Source organism: Megascapheus bottae, chromosome 4 (genome assembly GCF_031878675.1).
Source record: "Megascapheus bottae isolate mThoBot1 chromosome 4, mThoBot2.hap1, whole genome shotgun sequence".
Classification (NCBI taxonomy): domain Eukaryota; kingdom Metazoa; phylum Chordata; class Mammalia; order Rodentia; family Geomyidae; genus Megascapheus; species Megascapheus bottae.
This window is the reverse complement of record NC_143512.1, coordinates 64,433,259-64,449,958: the sequence shown is the minus strand read 5'-3', so window position 1 is coordinate 64,449,958 and position 16,700 is coordinate 64,433,259. Positions and strand designations below refer to the sequence as shown.

At 38.4% G+C, this 16,700-nt stretch overlaps 1 protein-coding gene across 1 annotated transcript in view; it reads right to left on the bottom strand.

Moving 5' to 3' along the window:
- The window catches only part of Cplane1 (ciliogenesis and planar polarity effector complex subunit 1), an 85,999-nt gene that overhangs the window by 26,051 nt on the left and 43,248 nt on the right, over nucleotides 1-16,700 (bottom strand). The window contains exons 29-38 of the mRNA XM_090332031.1: nucleotides 15,658-15,737; nucleotides 12,717-12,794; nucleotides 10,794-10,986; nucleotides 7,845-8,153; nucleotides 6,668-7,432; nucleotides 5,258-5,424; nucleotides 3,701-3,830; nucleotides 2,937-2,991; nucleotides 1,985-2,089; nucleotides 1,559-1,636 (exon numbers count right to left, since the gene is read on the bottom strand). Of these exons, the coding sequence (XP_090188157.1) occupies nucleotides 1,559-1,636; nucleotides 1,985-2,089; nucleotides 2,937-2,991; nucleotides 3,701-3,830; nucleotides 5,258-5,424; nucleotides 6,668-7,432; nucleotides 7,845-8,153; nucleotides 10,794-10,986; nucleotides 12,717-12,794; nucleotides 15,658-15,737 (1,960 nt within the window). The remainder of the gene's footprint in view (nucleotides 1-1,558; nucleotides 1,637-1,984; nucleotides 2,090-2,936; nucleotides 2,992-3,700; nucleotides 3,831-5,257; nucleotides 5,425-6,667; nucleotides 7,433-7,844; nucleotides 8,154-10,793; nucleotides 10,987-12,716; nucleotides 12,795-15,657; nucleotides 15,738-16,700) is intronic.

Genomic DNA, 16,700 nt, shown 5'->3' with positions numbered 1-16,700 from the left:
ATGTAGCTCAGGCCTGGGTACTGTCCCTGAGCTCTTTTGCTCATGCCTGTAGTCCCAACTACCCAGGAAGCTGAAATCTGAGGACTGCAGTTTGAAGCCAGCCCAGGCCAGAAAGGCCATGAGAGTCCTATCTCCAATTAACTACCCCCAAACCCAGAAGTAGTGCTGTGGGTCAAATGGTAAAGCACTATAAAAGTTCAGGGACAAAGCCCAGGCCCAGAGTTCAAGCCCTAGGATTGGGACATTAATACATATGCATGCGTGTGCACATACACACACAAATGTGTAATCACAGAGCTCATTGTAAACTAGACTTTACCACTTGTGTGTATGTGTTTGTGTGTGTGTGTGTGTGTGAGAGAGAGAGAGAGAGAGTGAGAAGGGAGCGCAAGAGAGCGCGTGTGCGAGCACTGGGGATTGAACTCGGACATCAGCCTCCTGAGTCGCTAGGATTACAGATATAAGCCACTAGCACCTGGCCACTGAATATGCTTTTTTTAAATGGTATATAATAATCTTATTAGTCAGGGGTTGTGCAAGTCATAAGTCAAACAATGAGTACATTTGTGTTTTTGGACAATGTCACTCTTCCTTCGCTTCCCTCAGCCCCCACCTCCCACCCCTACCCATTAGTTACAGTTACATAGGTCATTTTCTACACAGTGTGTACTGAACACTAAATATGTTTTAACATCTAGATTTCACAAAAGTAATTCTCTTTTTATTTAACAGTAAAATAAGTATTTCTGACAACAGGAAAGTCAATCAGCAATTTAACTCTGGATATTTGTCCTAGGACACTATAATTAATTTCTAGCACTTTATTTTTAATAAAGCTTTACTTTCAAATTACATATTAAAAGACAACTCATTGCCATATAGAGTCCAGGAAACTTGCTACAAACACTTGGATATAAATTATATATTTGCCTAAAAATAGAAACAAGGAATTCCAGAAATACTTCCTGTGCATTTCATCTTGCTAACTGTCTTTTTTTTTTTTTCCTTTTTTTTTTTTTTTTGCCAGTCCTGGGCTTGCTCTCAGGGCTTGAACACTGTCCTTGGGCTTTCTCAAGGCTAGCACTCTACCACTTGAGCCTCAGCACCACTTCCAGCTTTTTGCTATGTATGTGGGGTACCGAGGAATCGAATCCGGGTCTTTGTGCATGCTAGGCAAGCACTCTACCACTAGGCCAAACTCCCGGCCCCACTAACTGTCTTTTTTTATGGAATGGTAACACTGGCTTTGGTACATACCGGTACAATTTTGAAGTCAAATTGGCTGTGCAGTGTTGGCTCACGTCTGTAATCCTAGATACTCAGGAGGCTGAAATCTAAGGATCATGTTTTAAAGCCAACTCAGGCAGAAAAGTCTATGAGACTCTAATTTCCAGTTAACCAACAAAACACCAAAAGCAGAATTGTGGCTCATATGGTACAGCACCAGCCCTGGATTAAAAATTCTAAAGAATAGTGCCCAAGCTCTGGATTCAAGCCCGATTACTAGATAAACAAATAATAAATAAAGTTGTTCTTAGGAAAATAAAAGACATCAGACCTGTGGTGGAAGTGCTGGGTTGATTATTTTTAACATATTCAAAGACAACTTGTTGAGATGCATCCTTTTTGTCTTGTACTAAATTAGGAGAGTTGAGGCAAAAAGAAAAATCAGAAAACTTCACAAACACAGAACAATACATGAATTACATATTGTATATAAAAAATGACTGGAAGCTTGGGTGTGACTGGCTCACATCTGTAATTATACAGAAGCCTGAGATCTGAGGATCACAGTTCAAAGCCAGCCCAGAAAGGAAAATCTGGCTCAAAGCAATAGACTGCTAGCTTTGAACAAAAAGCAAAAAGGTCAGGAACAGTGCCTAGGCCCAGAATTCAATCTCCAGGACTGATGGGGAAAAAAACAGTTGAGATGTTCTGATTATGTCAAAACACATAGGAAAACTTTTTTAAAGAAGTATCTTACCTGGATCTGTATTGGTACTTGCATCCTGACTGCCCACAGCTTTCTTTAGTACAGAGGCCATGAAATGCAATCCAGCTGAAGTGTTAGCATTATCTTGTAGCATGTCTTAAATAGAACAAAACATGGGGAGCAATCACTAAGAAGCCAACACGTTACTGGGGCCCTGGAAACAGACACTTGAGGAAGGGAAAGGAAGGCACCACCCTGGATTTTTACTCAAGGTGGTATGTATATTAAACCTCAAGGACACAGTGAGGATCTCTGTGTCTAGTCTAGAAACTCAGATCTTCCTCTGGCTCATGAAGCTCCACTGGTTTTTTACAGGGAGGTCATACAGTCAGATTGTAGTTCCAAAAAACCCCACTGCTGTCTAGTATGGAGGAGAGATTTGAGAAGCCAGGCAGTCAGTTCTGTTATGAGAAACATTACATTCCAGAATAATAAGGGAGGTAAACTAGGCAAGAATGGGTGAGAGCAGAAAGGGAAGGCAAAATTCAGGATGATATGTGTTGTTCTGGTTAGGTTAGTAGTCACAGAAACAGATATAAAACTAGTAAGAAAAAGAAACAGACTTCACAGTCTATTAACTCCAAATAGGGAGATGCTGATGCAGCGTACTCATAAATTGACCTGTTGAATTGAAACCCCTCTGTAAAACAATGTTAAATTGAAAAGCACAAAGTTCAAAAAAAAACCTTCAGCATCACAAACACTGTCAAGAAAAAAGATTATATCATGATTATGCTTCAATAAAACTTGATTTAGAAAAACAGGCCAGGTTGAATCCTGCCTTCTAGTCACAGTCTGTGAAGCATGCTCTACACAGTACATACCTCCTGCCTCCTCAGCAGACACAACATGGAAATAACTGGCTCATTTTACTACTGTACTTTTCCAGGAAGTTATTTTTAACTCTTATGCTAATATTAACATTAATCACAAATATACATACCATAAGGAATGTTGAAATTTTCCAAAGGCTGAGAAGCATGACATTCTTCTTGTTCCTAAATAAATTCCCAAATGATCAATATATAATTAGTCCAAAGACATTTACTACTTTGGAAAAATAGTCAATAGCCATGTAGATTAAATTCTTGATACTGGTTCCATTCTATTGGTGATAGTTTACTTTTCTATCAAGTTACTTAATCCTTGAAAGTAATTCTACAAGAGTTAGCTCAGGAAGAGAAAGTGACATAGGGTGTAAGATTGATTTGAATACATTGTAAACATGCATGTAAATGCCACAATGAAATTCTGGGCCTGTTATTACAAATGTACTGTATTAAAATTTAAAAAATTTAAGAAGGCTGGAAAGGTGGCTAAATGGTAAAGTGCTTGCCTAGTATACATGAAGCCTTACGTTTGATTCCTCAGAACCACATAAACAGAGAAAGCCAGAAGTGGTGCTGTGGCTTACATGGCAGAATGCTAGGCTTGTGCAAAAGAAGCTCAGGGACAGTGCCTTGAGTCTGAGTTCAAGCCCCAGGCCTGGCAAATAAATAAATAAACAAACAAAGGAAGAATTATAAGTAGTTAAACAGCATTAACAATTTAATGCAAAGTTACTATGGTACTATATGCAATTCTCCATTGCAAAAGATCTTTGATACACAACACCCTATTTTGTCAAAATTATTTGAATACACAAACACAAGGAAATTTCAAATTCTTCACATAAGAGTTAAAGAAGAATAAGCTATAGCAGTATACCTTGACTTTCATGACAATTTCAGGCTCTTCATTATTAATCAGGGAATCCTCTGGCCTAAAGCTTACACTTTTTTTCCTCGATTTCTCAGATCTTTTCTCTTGTAGCTCTTTCTCAGCTCGTCGTCTTTGCCTGCCAAAAACAACAGTATAAAATATTTTCCTCTTATATTAACGGTAGTTTTTCATTTGTATTATGTCATATGGAGACAATTCATTAACTGTCTCCACGTGAACTGTCTTCAGCAGGATTTAATTACATTAGGATACAAATACTACTAAATAAACACAATAAAAGGATAGGTGAAATTTATTCCTTTTACTACTGAACTGACTGTTCTGGATCAAGGTTCAAAGCCAGCCTGGGCACAAAAGGACCTGAGACTCTTATCTCCAATTAACCTCTAGAAAACGGAAGTGGGACTTGGCTCAAGGGTAGGGTGGTAGCCTTGAGCTGAAGAGCTCAGGGACAAAGCCCAGGCCCAGGGGAGGGTGGTAGCCTTGAGTTGAAGAGCTCAGAGACAACACCCAGGCAGAGATCAAGCCTCATGACCCACAAAAAAAAAAAAAAGAATACTTAGAATCATCTCAGCCAAAAAATCCCAGCCAGGAGTATAGAGGTTCCCTAAACTGCCTGGAAAGGATAGAAGGAACCATTTCTGAAAAGAAAGCACTAGTGATAGATGTTATAGTCTAATTTATATGAAGCTCAAAATTTTCTAGATTCAGCAATGATCTGCAACTCACACATGTTTTGAGGTATCCTCTACAGGCAGAACACAATAGTGGGTGCTCTTCAGTAGAAGTCACAGCCTTGCTCTATACAGGAACATTGCCTACTAACTTGAAACAATTTACATCACACCTAATCTCCTGCCCCCCCCCCTCCTCTTTTCTCGTTGGTTGTAGGGCTTGAACTATGAGCCTGGGCATTTTGTCCCTAAGCTCTTCAGCTCAAGGCTACCATCCTTATCCCTGGAGCCACAGCACCACTTCCAGTTTTCTAGTGGTTAATTGGAGATAAGAAGCTAGAGCTCTACCACTTGAGTCACAGCACCACTTCCAGCTTTTTCTATGTATGTGGTACTGAGGAGTTAAACCCAGATCTTTGTGCATGCTAGGCAACTACTCTACCACAAGGCCAAACTCCCAGACCCTCCTGCTTTCTCTGAGCGTTTGCAGAATATAGTAAAAAAAAAAAAAAAAAAAAGACTGGTACATAGTTTTAAGTAACACATGGAATATTGCATGATACTAAATATATGTTCTGCAAAAGATGTCTGCTCAACCTGTCACAGAAACATGAAAGAACCTTACCTCCTTAATAAAATGGGAAGTGATTTTTACAATAATAGGAATTTTCCCCATTTTAAGAAATGTTCAAGTATGTAACATTTGACAAGGACATTGTGAACAGGCCAGGAGATTGAAGCAGACATTTCCACCTTCATTATATTGATAGATTATATTTATAATTATTATATTTATAGGTTGTGACTATAAATATAATGAACATACTGATACATGATATGCTCAAGTATTCTTTCATTTAGAACTTGCCGTTTCTTGCTGTTCTTTCCTTCTCTTATTTCAGGTCGTTCTAAATTGACCTTCAGAAGTTGAAGATGGGCAGAATCACCTTGTGCGAATAAATTAGATGCTTGTTTTTGATGGCTTTGTTTAAGTGCCATGAGGTTTTCAAGTGGGATAAGTTGTGGCTTCTTATACTACAGAAAAGAAACAAAACCTATGAAAATTCTCCAACTCATGTATTCAATACATTAAAAAAATAAGAATAACTAGGATGTGGAAGAGGTAAATCAACTGGCACATACTTTGATAAAGTGTGTATCCATATCTTAAAGAATTAGAGATTTTGAGTGATGAAAGTTTCATCCTTATTTATGTTCATTTTTCCTTGCAGTGCGGGGGAACAAAACCAGGGTAAGGTAGACGAGTGCTCCATCACTGAGCTGCAACACTGACTCTCAACTGCATCATCTTGTTTCAGAAACTAAGCAGAGGTCCACATCATCTAAATTTCATTTCCAAATCAAAATTTCCTCCTCCAACTATAGACATATTGATATAATGCCTGGTGCTTAGCTGCACAAACAACAGAACTGCAATGTACTGATGACACCCAAACAGAATGACAAGAACTTAGGGGTTCATCATACTATTTTGGGCAGTAAAAATTCTTTTTCTGAAAATGTAAAGTTTGCCATTTCTTTAATCCCTTCTTTTGTTTATACTGTGTTCCCAAGAAAAGGGGACGAGGCTAAGTATTTTTTCTGATAGCCTCTTCTCTTTGCAATAGCATCTTCAAAAAAGTACACCAGAGAATAAATTATTCAATTATCTCTGTAAGATGGTTCAACTTATCTACAGAATCACAACTGAACAATTTGAATCTCATAAATCAAAGATAATATTTTTAAAGTATTTAATAGGCTTATAAAGAATTTTATCGTACACATAACTATGACAGACTTGTGTATACTTAGCAATTTTACCCAATAAAAGACAAAATGTAGTTATTTCACAGCTGCTAAAATCTCAAATAAGATGTGCATGTACTTTCTACACACACACACACAGGCACCTAGCAATTTGATTTGGTCTTATTTCTTCTCCGAGCAGAAGAAATATCTAATTCTAGCACTAACAGAGAAAACTTTTTTTTTGGGGGGGGGGGGTCAGTTGTGTGGCTTGAACTCTGGATATTGTCACTGTCCCTGTGCTTTTCAGCTCAAGACTAGCACTCTACAACTTGAGCCACAGCGCCACTTCCAGTTTTCTGGTGGTTAATTGGAGATAAAAGTCTCATAGACTTTCATGCCCTGGCTGGCTTTGAAGCACAACCCTCCTGAGTAGCTAGGGTTACAAGCATGAGCCAGTGCCTAGCAGAGAAAACATTTTATAAAAAAGCAGAACTCAGCTCTTTCATTACTGCACAGAATTGATTACCGTATTTTCTGGGGATGGACATGAGTGAAGTAATGATAGTTGTGGGTATTTTCTTTCTTCTACTACAGTGCTGACAGGCACAGAGGGGACTGTAAATGGTGCTCTTGAGGCTGATGAAAATATGTGAGGCTTTAACTGCAGGTGTAATAACTGAAGGCCAAAGGAATTCTGAGGCGATAAGTCACGAGATCCTGGCTTAATATCACACCGTTTTTCTGGCTTCAAAAAAATTGAACAGTCCTGTTGAGATGTCACGTTTCCTGGTCCAATATACTGACCCATGTTTCCATGCTTAGGGATATCTGCAATTACAGTTTCTACCTGTTTCTTTTTTTCAGTTGCTTCTTTTATGGCTCCGGCATTGTGTTGGCCTGAATGTGAATGGGATATGGAAGCGGTATGCATTACTTTCTCAGGAAGTGCAGGCTGGAAGGAATCCAATAATCCCCAAGCTTCTCTTGGTTGGGCTGGAGGCCTAATGGGAACATGTGGAAGGCTTCTGGCAGATAAAAAAAGGGGCTTAAACTCATGCTTTGGCGGAAACTGAAGCAAACGAAAACCACAACCAGAATTCAATGTTTTGGTGGGGAGGATCAGTTTAGGAGTCTTCTGGACAGCAGAAGGTGTAGACAAGTGGTGTTGAAGACCTCTGGAGGGAGATGGAGTAAACGAAGTAGCTGCGAAGCTTTGAGAAACTGGGATTTGTTCTCTCTTCTGGGCTTTATTATTGGGTTGACATGGAGAAATAGTCTTAGGTAGAACATTCTGGAAGAGGGAAAAACAGTAAGTGACTCTAGAACACATTACTAACTCCTTTTTCTTTTTTTGCAAGTAACAGGGCCTTGTACTCTCACTCAGCTCAAGGCTAATGCTCTATCACTTGAGCAATGCCTTTAGTCTGCCTTTTTGTTTTATAGTTGGAGACAGAAGTCTGGTGGGTGTGTCTCACTAAACTGGCTCCCCACCTCAGCCACTGGATCTAGCTTTCTGAGAAGCTCGGATGGCTAGCATATGCCACCAATACCCAGCTACAAATTCCTTATTTTATATCAGGATGATGTTCAGTACCTTTTGGAGAGGTAGAATGTTGGAAAATTGCTTAAAATTTTTATCTATCCATATAAAAAGTCCAAAAATTAAATTTCTACAGCATGAATGGTATTTTTCTATGCTTCACCTGTATACTTCCATTACGATCATGATCAGATTGAATAACTGCTTCAGGACTGTGGGAACCATTCTTGCCAGGCTCCCTGTTGCACTCCTCCAGGGACTGTGGTTTAATGAAACATCTCTCCGTGACATTCTGACTGCTGTTGACTTGAATACCACACCTCTCCCTTGTAGGGAGTGATACTTGACTTCTCCCCAAGTGTGTGGACTGAGCCTGCTGGAGAAGCTGGAGAAGCTGAGGATGTGCCTCTGGGACGGTAGCAAAAGACGAGCCAACTATTTGCATTAAGCTCAAGAAGTTGATCTGTTGTAGCTAGAACAAAACAAAAAGAAGTGCCTTGAAATGAAAAGAAGCCGAGCCACCAGAGCACATTACAGAAGTCACAGTCTCAGTTTCTGTCACTCACCAGTATAGCAGTTGACTGACATTCTCAGGCCCTGGCTTAGATGATGATGATGGTAATGGAAGAAGAAGAGAGGAAGTAGAGGCAGAAATGGAAAAGGAAGAGGAGGAAATGGATGAGAAACAGGTAGTAGATGAATAATAATAACTTTTTTTAAAAAAGGGTAGTGGCCAGGAATTTGGCCTAGTGCTACAGTGCTTGCCTAGCATGCACAAAGACCTTCGTTCGATTCCTCAGTACCACATACATAGAAAAAAGCTGAAGTGGTACATTGGCTCAAGTGGCAGAATTCTAGCCTTGAGAAAGCCCAAGGACAATGCTCAGACCTTGAGTTCAAGACCCAGGACTGGAAAAAAAAGGGGGGGAGGTAAAAAGGGACCAAGAAGAGTAAAAATAAAATTAGTTTCAGTAAGTTTTATGTGACATGCTCAAAAACCGTAAGTTCCTCTAAATTTATGAGAAAATTAGTTCTAGGAACCACCAACATATAACTGGTTAATTATAAGGACTGGGAGCATGGCCTAGTGGTACCATGCATGAAGACTGGCATTTGATTCCCTGGTACCACAGACATAGAAAAAGCCAGAAGTGGTGCTGTGGCTCAAGTGGTAGAGCTCTAGCCTTGAGATAGCCCAAGGACAGGGCTCAGGCCCTGAGTTCAAGCCCAAGGACTGTCAAAAAAAAAAAAGGTTGATTATACAAGGTACCAGTGTGGCTCATGCCTGTAACCCTAACTACTCAGGAGGCTAAGAAATGAGGATCACAGTTTGAAGCCAACTGGGGCAGAAAAGCCTGTGAGACTCTTTTCTTCAATTAATGACCAGGAAATGGGAAATGAAGCTATGGCTTAAAGTGGTAGAGTGCTAGCCTCAAGCACAAAGATGCTCAGGGCCTGATCGCTGGCCCTGAGTTCAACCCCACAACTGACCAAAAAAAAAATCTTGATTAACCCCTGGCCAGAAAGGAAATGCAAAACAATTTTATTTGCAAGGAAATAGATGGAAGTAGAACAAAGTGTGTTAAGTGAAGTAAGGCAAGCTCAGAGAGACAAACAGCATATATTCTCTTTGATAAATTATAAGGATTCTAGATATTCACACACAGGGAGATCAAAAGGGGTTACTCTTAGGGGAGAAACACAAAGGTGCAAAAGGTACACAGAGGTAGACAAAGGTGTCTAAGTACTTATTCATATTTACATAAAATAATACTGAAACAAACTCTAAGATATGAAAACAAGAGATTTTTTAGTTTTTGATAATTCTGTCTTCCCTGCCTTATATATGGTATATTCACACATATATCTTCAGAAGGTTGGGGGGAAGGTACAGACATGAGGGAAAAAGGGTGAAAAAACACAGCAGTGGAACTCACTGGACATTGATGAAAGTGAACTCGGGCTGGGAACATGGCCTAGCGGTAGCATGCTCGCCTAGCATGCATGAAGCCCTGGGTTTGATTCCCCCGGAAACCACATACACAGAAAAAGCTGGAAATGGCACTGTGGCTCAAGTGTCAGAGTGCTAACCTTGAACAAAAAGTGTCCAACAACAGTGTCCAGGCCCTGAGTTCAAGTCCCAGGATTGGCCAAAAAAAAAAAAAGTGAACTACACAACTCATGGGTAAGAGACAGGAAGGAAGGACTGGGAAATGTACTCATTACTCGTGTAATTGTCATCCCTCTGTACATCATCTCTATAACAACAGCAAAGTAAATTAATAAAATGTAGCTGATTGTATCACATGGAAGAACACTGAAGTGAATGTAGATACAGTATAAATATCTCCTTTGTATAATTAGTATAAATAAATTAAAAAGAAGTGACGTAGGATGAGTAGAGGATTCAATATGAGAGAAATCAATGGCTCAAGAATTTTTTAAAAAGGACTATCTAAAAGTTGTTGGTTCTCAGAGAAAATGTTGAAGTAGGAAGACGATAGATGTCAATGAAAGCAGGAACTTGAAATGGACACTCGACCACCCAAGCTAAATTTTGTCTGTGGGTAAGAAACATGACAGCTTAGAAAGAAAATTTTGTGTGCTTTTAGTAGGAGGCTGCTGTCTTGTTGAGTAAGCCCATCACACACATATATGTGAGTGGGTACATCCCAAATGAAAGTCCTATTGGACTACTGGAAGTCATTTTGAGGTGCAGATAACTGAGTCTAGACTCTAGGTCCTGGAGTTGTGAACTTGCTCAAAGGAAAAGATATACCTACATTTTTTTTTTTTTTGGTCCATTGTGGGGCAGAAAACACTGTCCCTGGCTCTTCAGCTCAAGGCTAACCCTACGCCTTGGCCACAGAGCCACTTCTGGTTTTCTAGTGGCTAACTGGAGATGAATCTCATGGACTTTAGCCCGGGCTGGCTTTGAACCTTGATCCTCAGATCTCAGTCTCCTGAGCAGCTAAGATTATAGGCATGAACCACTGCACCCAGCTGACATGCCTTCAATTTTACATTAACTAGTCCATTTTAGAAAGATTGATAATTTTAACCTTACGTATATTATGTACAGATGTACTTACTTACGTAGCAATGTGCTTACCTGAACTAATTTGAACATTTCATCTTGCAGCATCTGTCTAGCAGCATCTGAAGAATCTGGTAACTGAGTCCTGTGCTCATGTGTCTGGGTCTTTCTAGGTGCTGGAACAGGTGTTTGTGAAGCAACATTGACTCCATTTGCTACCACAAGTGGAACTGAGGGGGATTTATCTTTCAATGCAGAAACCTGAGCACTATGTAGAAGCATTTAAATTAAAAAAAAAACAGTAATCAACAAAAAATAGTTAAGATATCCGTTCCATGAATATTTAGTTCCTACTGTTTTCTTCAATTGAAAGGTTATTCTAGTAGCTTCAGCAGCTCTCCTGTCCTACCATGTTTCCTGCAACTGCCCATACAGAATCCTGTACCAGCCACATTGAGATGGTCTCTCCTTATGGTATTGGACCAAGAGCCCAGCCTGAGTCCCTGTAGGCATCTGAATTTGAGACTTGTGCAATTATTATGATGAACTGTACAGATTTAGTATCCTTCACTAAATTAATTAGCAAAAATAGTTAAAAATAAGGAAAGAAAGGGTTAAAAGGTTTAGTTCTAGAAATGGGGTGCAAATGTTTGCTGATCATCATTAAACATGAAATGTTCCAAACAAACTAGAATTTTACTCACAATAAACTCAAACCTCAAAAATTCTTATTTAGAAAGAAAATTAAGCTCTGAAGTAAGTTCTTTGGTTTTGATCTTAAAATAATTGATGGGAGTTCTTCCTTAAACACAGTAAGTAGTCAATATTTTCTAAGCAACGAAAGATTGTAATTTTCATATTCTAAAATTAGTCACTCTTTCCAAAAACAAAAACATATTTAATTGCAATTAAATTTACTTGGATTTATATTCAGTAATACTTTACCAGGCATCTAACAAAACTACATTTGGAGCTAAGCACTGATGTCTCATGCCTGTAATCCAAGCTACTCAGAAGGCTGAGATCTGAGGACAGCAGTTTGAAGTCAGCCCAGATGGGAAAGTCTGTGAGACTCTTTTATTTTTGCCAGTTCTGGGTTTGAACTCAGGGCTTGAGCACTGTCCTTGGATTTACTCAAGACTAGCGCTCTACCACCTGAGCCTCAGCACCACCTCCAGCTTTTTTCTATGTATGTAGTACTGAGGAATTGAACCCAGGTCTTTGTGCATGCTAGGCAAGCACTCTACCACTAGGCCAACCTCCTGGCCAAGTCTGTGAGACTCTTATCAACAATTAACCACCTCAAAAGCCAGGTATAGAGCTCCGGCTCAAGTGGTAGAGTGTTAGTCTGGAAAAATCTATGAAAAAGAGACGACACCAGAACTATGCGACAACTTTAAGACAAGTGTATTGGGCTTTGCTTCCAGCATCTAGCAAGCATAACAGTTCCAATGTGAATTTTTCTTCCTAAGATAAACCCATGCTACATTTTCCTAGGTTAACAAAATTTCTAAACCCTAAGCAACAGTGTGTGTGTGTGTGTGTGTGTGTGTGTGTGTGTGTGTGTGTGTGTGTCTTGAACTTAGGGCCTTAGCAATGTCTCTGAGCTTTTGTGCTCAAGGGTAGCACTCTACCCTTGTCTACTTCTGGCATTTGGGTGTTTAGCTGGAGATAAGTCTCAGTCTTTCCTGTGTGGGCTGGCTTCACACAATAATCCTTAGGTCTTAGCTTCCTTAGTAGCTAGGACTATAGGCATGAGCCACTGGAACCAGCTCTGTTCAACTTCTGCAAAACAAATTCAGAAGACAAACAGGATAATCCAAAGATAATTAAAAGCATTTCAAACAAATGCTCGAGGCAGAATCTAAAAATGAGCAATAACAATCTCTTTCAATGATTCATGTTAACTTTGTTTTGTTCTTGTTAGTCCAGTCATTTAGCATTCTTTCAGATTGGTAAGTAGATATTAAGAAATGGTATAGTAACAAAAATTCTTACCTAGAAGTTTCTGAACTTGTATCTATACAAAATGAATGAGGACCAGTATGTTCAGGATTTGAAATGACTTCAATCATACTATAAGGAAAATGATTAATAAGTGATTAGGAAGCAATATATTTTTCACATTATCAAGGTACAAGTAAACTAATGTTCTGGTACCCAAGAGCCTAAACATTCTCCACTCTTTGTAATGCTTAGTTCATAATCACAATCTGTTTATACTGTTTCCATAGCAATTAATATCAGATTCAAACAAAAACCAAGAGTATGTCTACATTAACATACAACTAAAGCAAATGGGTCACTCAACAACAACAGATTCTAAAACCAACAGACATGAATTCAGCAGAGACACAAACATCAATTAAAGACTAGGTGGACAGTCTGCTGAGAACACTAAAGATATGGTCATTAACACCTTTGAAACTAGTAAGATTAGTATTCATGAAGAGAAAAGATCTTTATTACTTACAAAGGCATATACTATTAAATATATTATTTTGCAAGCTAGGAGCTATAGCTCAACAGTAAAACATTTGTCTAGCACATATAAGCCCTAGGATCAACCTCTAGTATAACAAACAAACAAACAACAAAAAAAAAAAAACTTAGCCAGCCACTAGTGGTTCACCCCTGTAATCCTAGCTACTTGAGACACTGTAGGGGAAGGTTGTGGTTTGAGGCCAGCCTACACAAAACCTTCAAGACCCTATCTTAGTTAATGGCTGGCTGCAGAGGAACAAGCCTGTTACTCTAGCTGCATGAATAAATGGTTCAAGGCCAGCCAAAATGTACGAAAGACTCCATCTCAAGGAAAGAAGCTGGGCTCAGGAGAATGCACATGTTGTCTTAGCTGCAGTGTCAAGCAAAACATAAAAGAGTCAGCGCCTAGGTGTGTCTCTGCATAGGAAGTGATACTTTATCTCAAAAATAACCAGTGTATATGTTGCCCATAAGAAAAACTTAAAAGTAAAAAATTGAGAATAAATGCATGAAAGAAAAAAATTATATCACTGTTTCTTGCCTTTTCTTAATAAGAAAAGTAAAAGACCTCATCTCAGTGGCTCCCACAAGCTACTTAATATTAGCTTTCTTTTAAGCCATCTGTTGATTCTTTGCCACCACAGCCTTTAATAACTGTCAGTAATTGCTTAGTGCCCAGTGGTTTTATCCACTAGAAATAGCTTCCTACACATTTTCTTATTTTCAAAGACAAAATAAGGCTTATGTCAATATTAATTTTAACAATGGTCATTTAGTAGTTATGACCATCATTCAAAGTTAAAATATAAACATCATAAATAACACTTGATGTAAAGATAGAACAAAAACCTAATGCCCTAACTTCTGCTTTTTTCCATTACTGATTCATAATTCTTCAAAATTAAAATTATAATAATGATAACAGAATTCTTAGATGAAGTAATTATTTTTCTTTTAAGTACAATTATTCCGTTATTGGAAAATTCTAAGTATTTTTTGGGGGGGATCACATAAGATTAGAAGATAATGTCATTGTACAATAATAGTAAACAAGATGATAGTACAGATCCTTATTGTGCAAAAGGCCCATTTCCAGATTTATATATTTCTGTGTATTCTTCAGTAGTGCTTTAGTGACTTCTTGTTGCTATAATAAAATGCCTGGTTAAAATAAAAAATAACCAGTGTAAAAAAGTGTTAAGGTATGAATAAGTGAGAGAGAGCTTGCTTGGCAAGTGTGGAACCTGAATTCAAACGAGTACTGTCAAAAAATTCTTTGTATAAGACTAAACAAAATTGTGTATTACAAGAGAAAATGTATTATGTTGACTCCTTTACTATAATTGAAAAATTCAGTATTTTCTAATATTTTAAAAATCAATCTACAACATATGAAAATTGCATTAATATGTCCTTGAGGCAATAATAAGCCATTAGAAGAGTATGTTCATATGACCAGTGCCCTATTGCCAATCTGCAGTGACCAAAGCAAAACAGTAAAGAAGCATACATCTTTATAAACCATAATGGCATTTGGCTCAGTCAGGATGGAAAGGAAATTTTTAGTAAGCAGATGAAAAAATTATAGCTTAATTACTGGCCAATTTCATTTTAATTAATTATTCTGTTAGTATTGGGATGTGAACCCAGGGTGTTTTGAGCTCTTGCTGAGCCTTTCTGTTCAAGACTGATGCCTTATTACTTAAACCACATATCCAACATTTGTTTATTTGCTTGACCTGGCCTTGAACCACCAACCTCACAGCTCAGTCTCCTGAGAGTTCAGATGGCAATTATTGGTGCCAACTTCTAGCACTGTTTTTGGGCTTTCCTCAAGGCTAGTGCTCTACCACTTGAGCCACAGCACTACTTTCAGTTTTTATATGTATGTGGTACTGAGGAATTGAACTCAGGTCTTCATGCATACTAGGCACTCTACCACTAGGCCAAACTCTAATTTATTTTGATAACACTGATAAAGATGGTGAAACAAAAGTCATTTGAGACAGTATAATCTACCTCTATCATATAATAAGTATAATATTTACAAAAACTATTTTTACTATTGCTATAGTTACAATGTTACCAGAAACACAATACTACCGTAACATATATATTATATATTATGACGAAAAAGAAATGAAGGCTCCATTTGAAGTCAGAAGTCAGTGATAATCTTATACTTTCTTCTTTCTTTTCTTTTCTTTTTTTTTTTTTGATGGGCTTGAACTCTGGGTCTGGGTGCTGTTTCTGAGCTCTCAGCTCACGGCTAGCACTCTGCCACTTGAGCTACAGTGCCACTTCCAGTTTTCTGGTGATTCACTGGAGATAAGAGTCTCAAGGACTTTCATGCCCAGGTTGGCTTTGAATGCAATCCTCAGATCTCAGCCTCCTGAGTAGCTAGGATTACAGGAGTGAGCCACCAGTGTCTAGCTTCCTAAAACTTCCTTCTTACCTTTTCTGTTCAGTTGACTTATTCTCCATGTTTATCCCCAATGATTCTTTCCTTGAACTCTGAAGCTCTTCCTTTGAATTCTGTTAAAATTAATAGTACTCAAAATAAAGAGAGGTAAAACAAATACTTATTGATGTAGTAGGTATTTTGAGTCTCATCTTAACCATTGGCCCAGTCTAAAAGCAAATAAAATTGCACATAAAAATGTCCCATTCCTGCTCTAAAAGGACCTTTAGACTGTGTTACTGCCTTTGGCCCATTACTCTGAACTACTATGTGTGTAATATGCAGAGACTAATGTCTAACTCATTCTAAATTATATCCATTAATCACTCCATGATTATTGCTTGAGAAAAACAAATACAAAATAGAGGAAAACTGAGCCTTTTTAAAAGAAATATTTCAATAATTGAAGATGCCTATATTTTCTAATTAGTACAGATTTTTAAGGAAATAAGCAATAGACAAAATGTATTAGAACAAAAACTGCATACTACACCAAACTACAGGTTTTAAACAAGGAACACTTTCACTATTCTTGATTAATTTGCTAAAATGGTTTACGAAATTAAATTTCCACTGTATGAAACTTTTGGACCTATAATAGAGGTCTGGTGAAAAACATTTTATGCACGGCTGCATCTACTATCCCTGTGTACTTGATAAGAGTAGTGGTCTTCTTGTTATCTGATATACTGTATATATGTTTATTTGGTCATTTGAAATAGGATAGGAAAGGGGGGAAAACAAGATGAGGGGTAGGGGGTGGGGGAGGGAATGGGGACCAAGATGAGAAAGGGTATCAATGTTTGTATAATGTAACACTTCTATTAACTGCAATTAAAAATAAATGGGAAAAAAAAAGGGGAACGGTTTTGCTATTGGAGAGGCACATGTCTATAATCCCAGGACTCAGGAGGCTGAAGCTGGGGCAGGGGTCTCATTTTTCTTGAACTCTGGGCCTAGGTACTGTCCCTGAGCAATTCAACTCAAGGCTAGTGCTCTACCACTTGAACCACAGTGTCACTTCCAAGGGGAGTCTC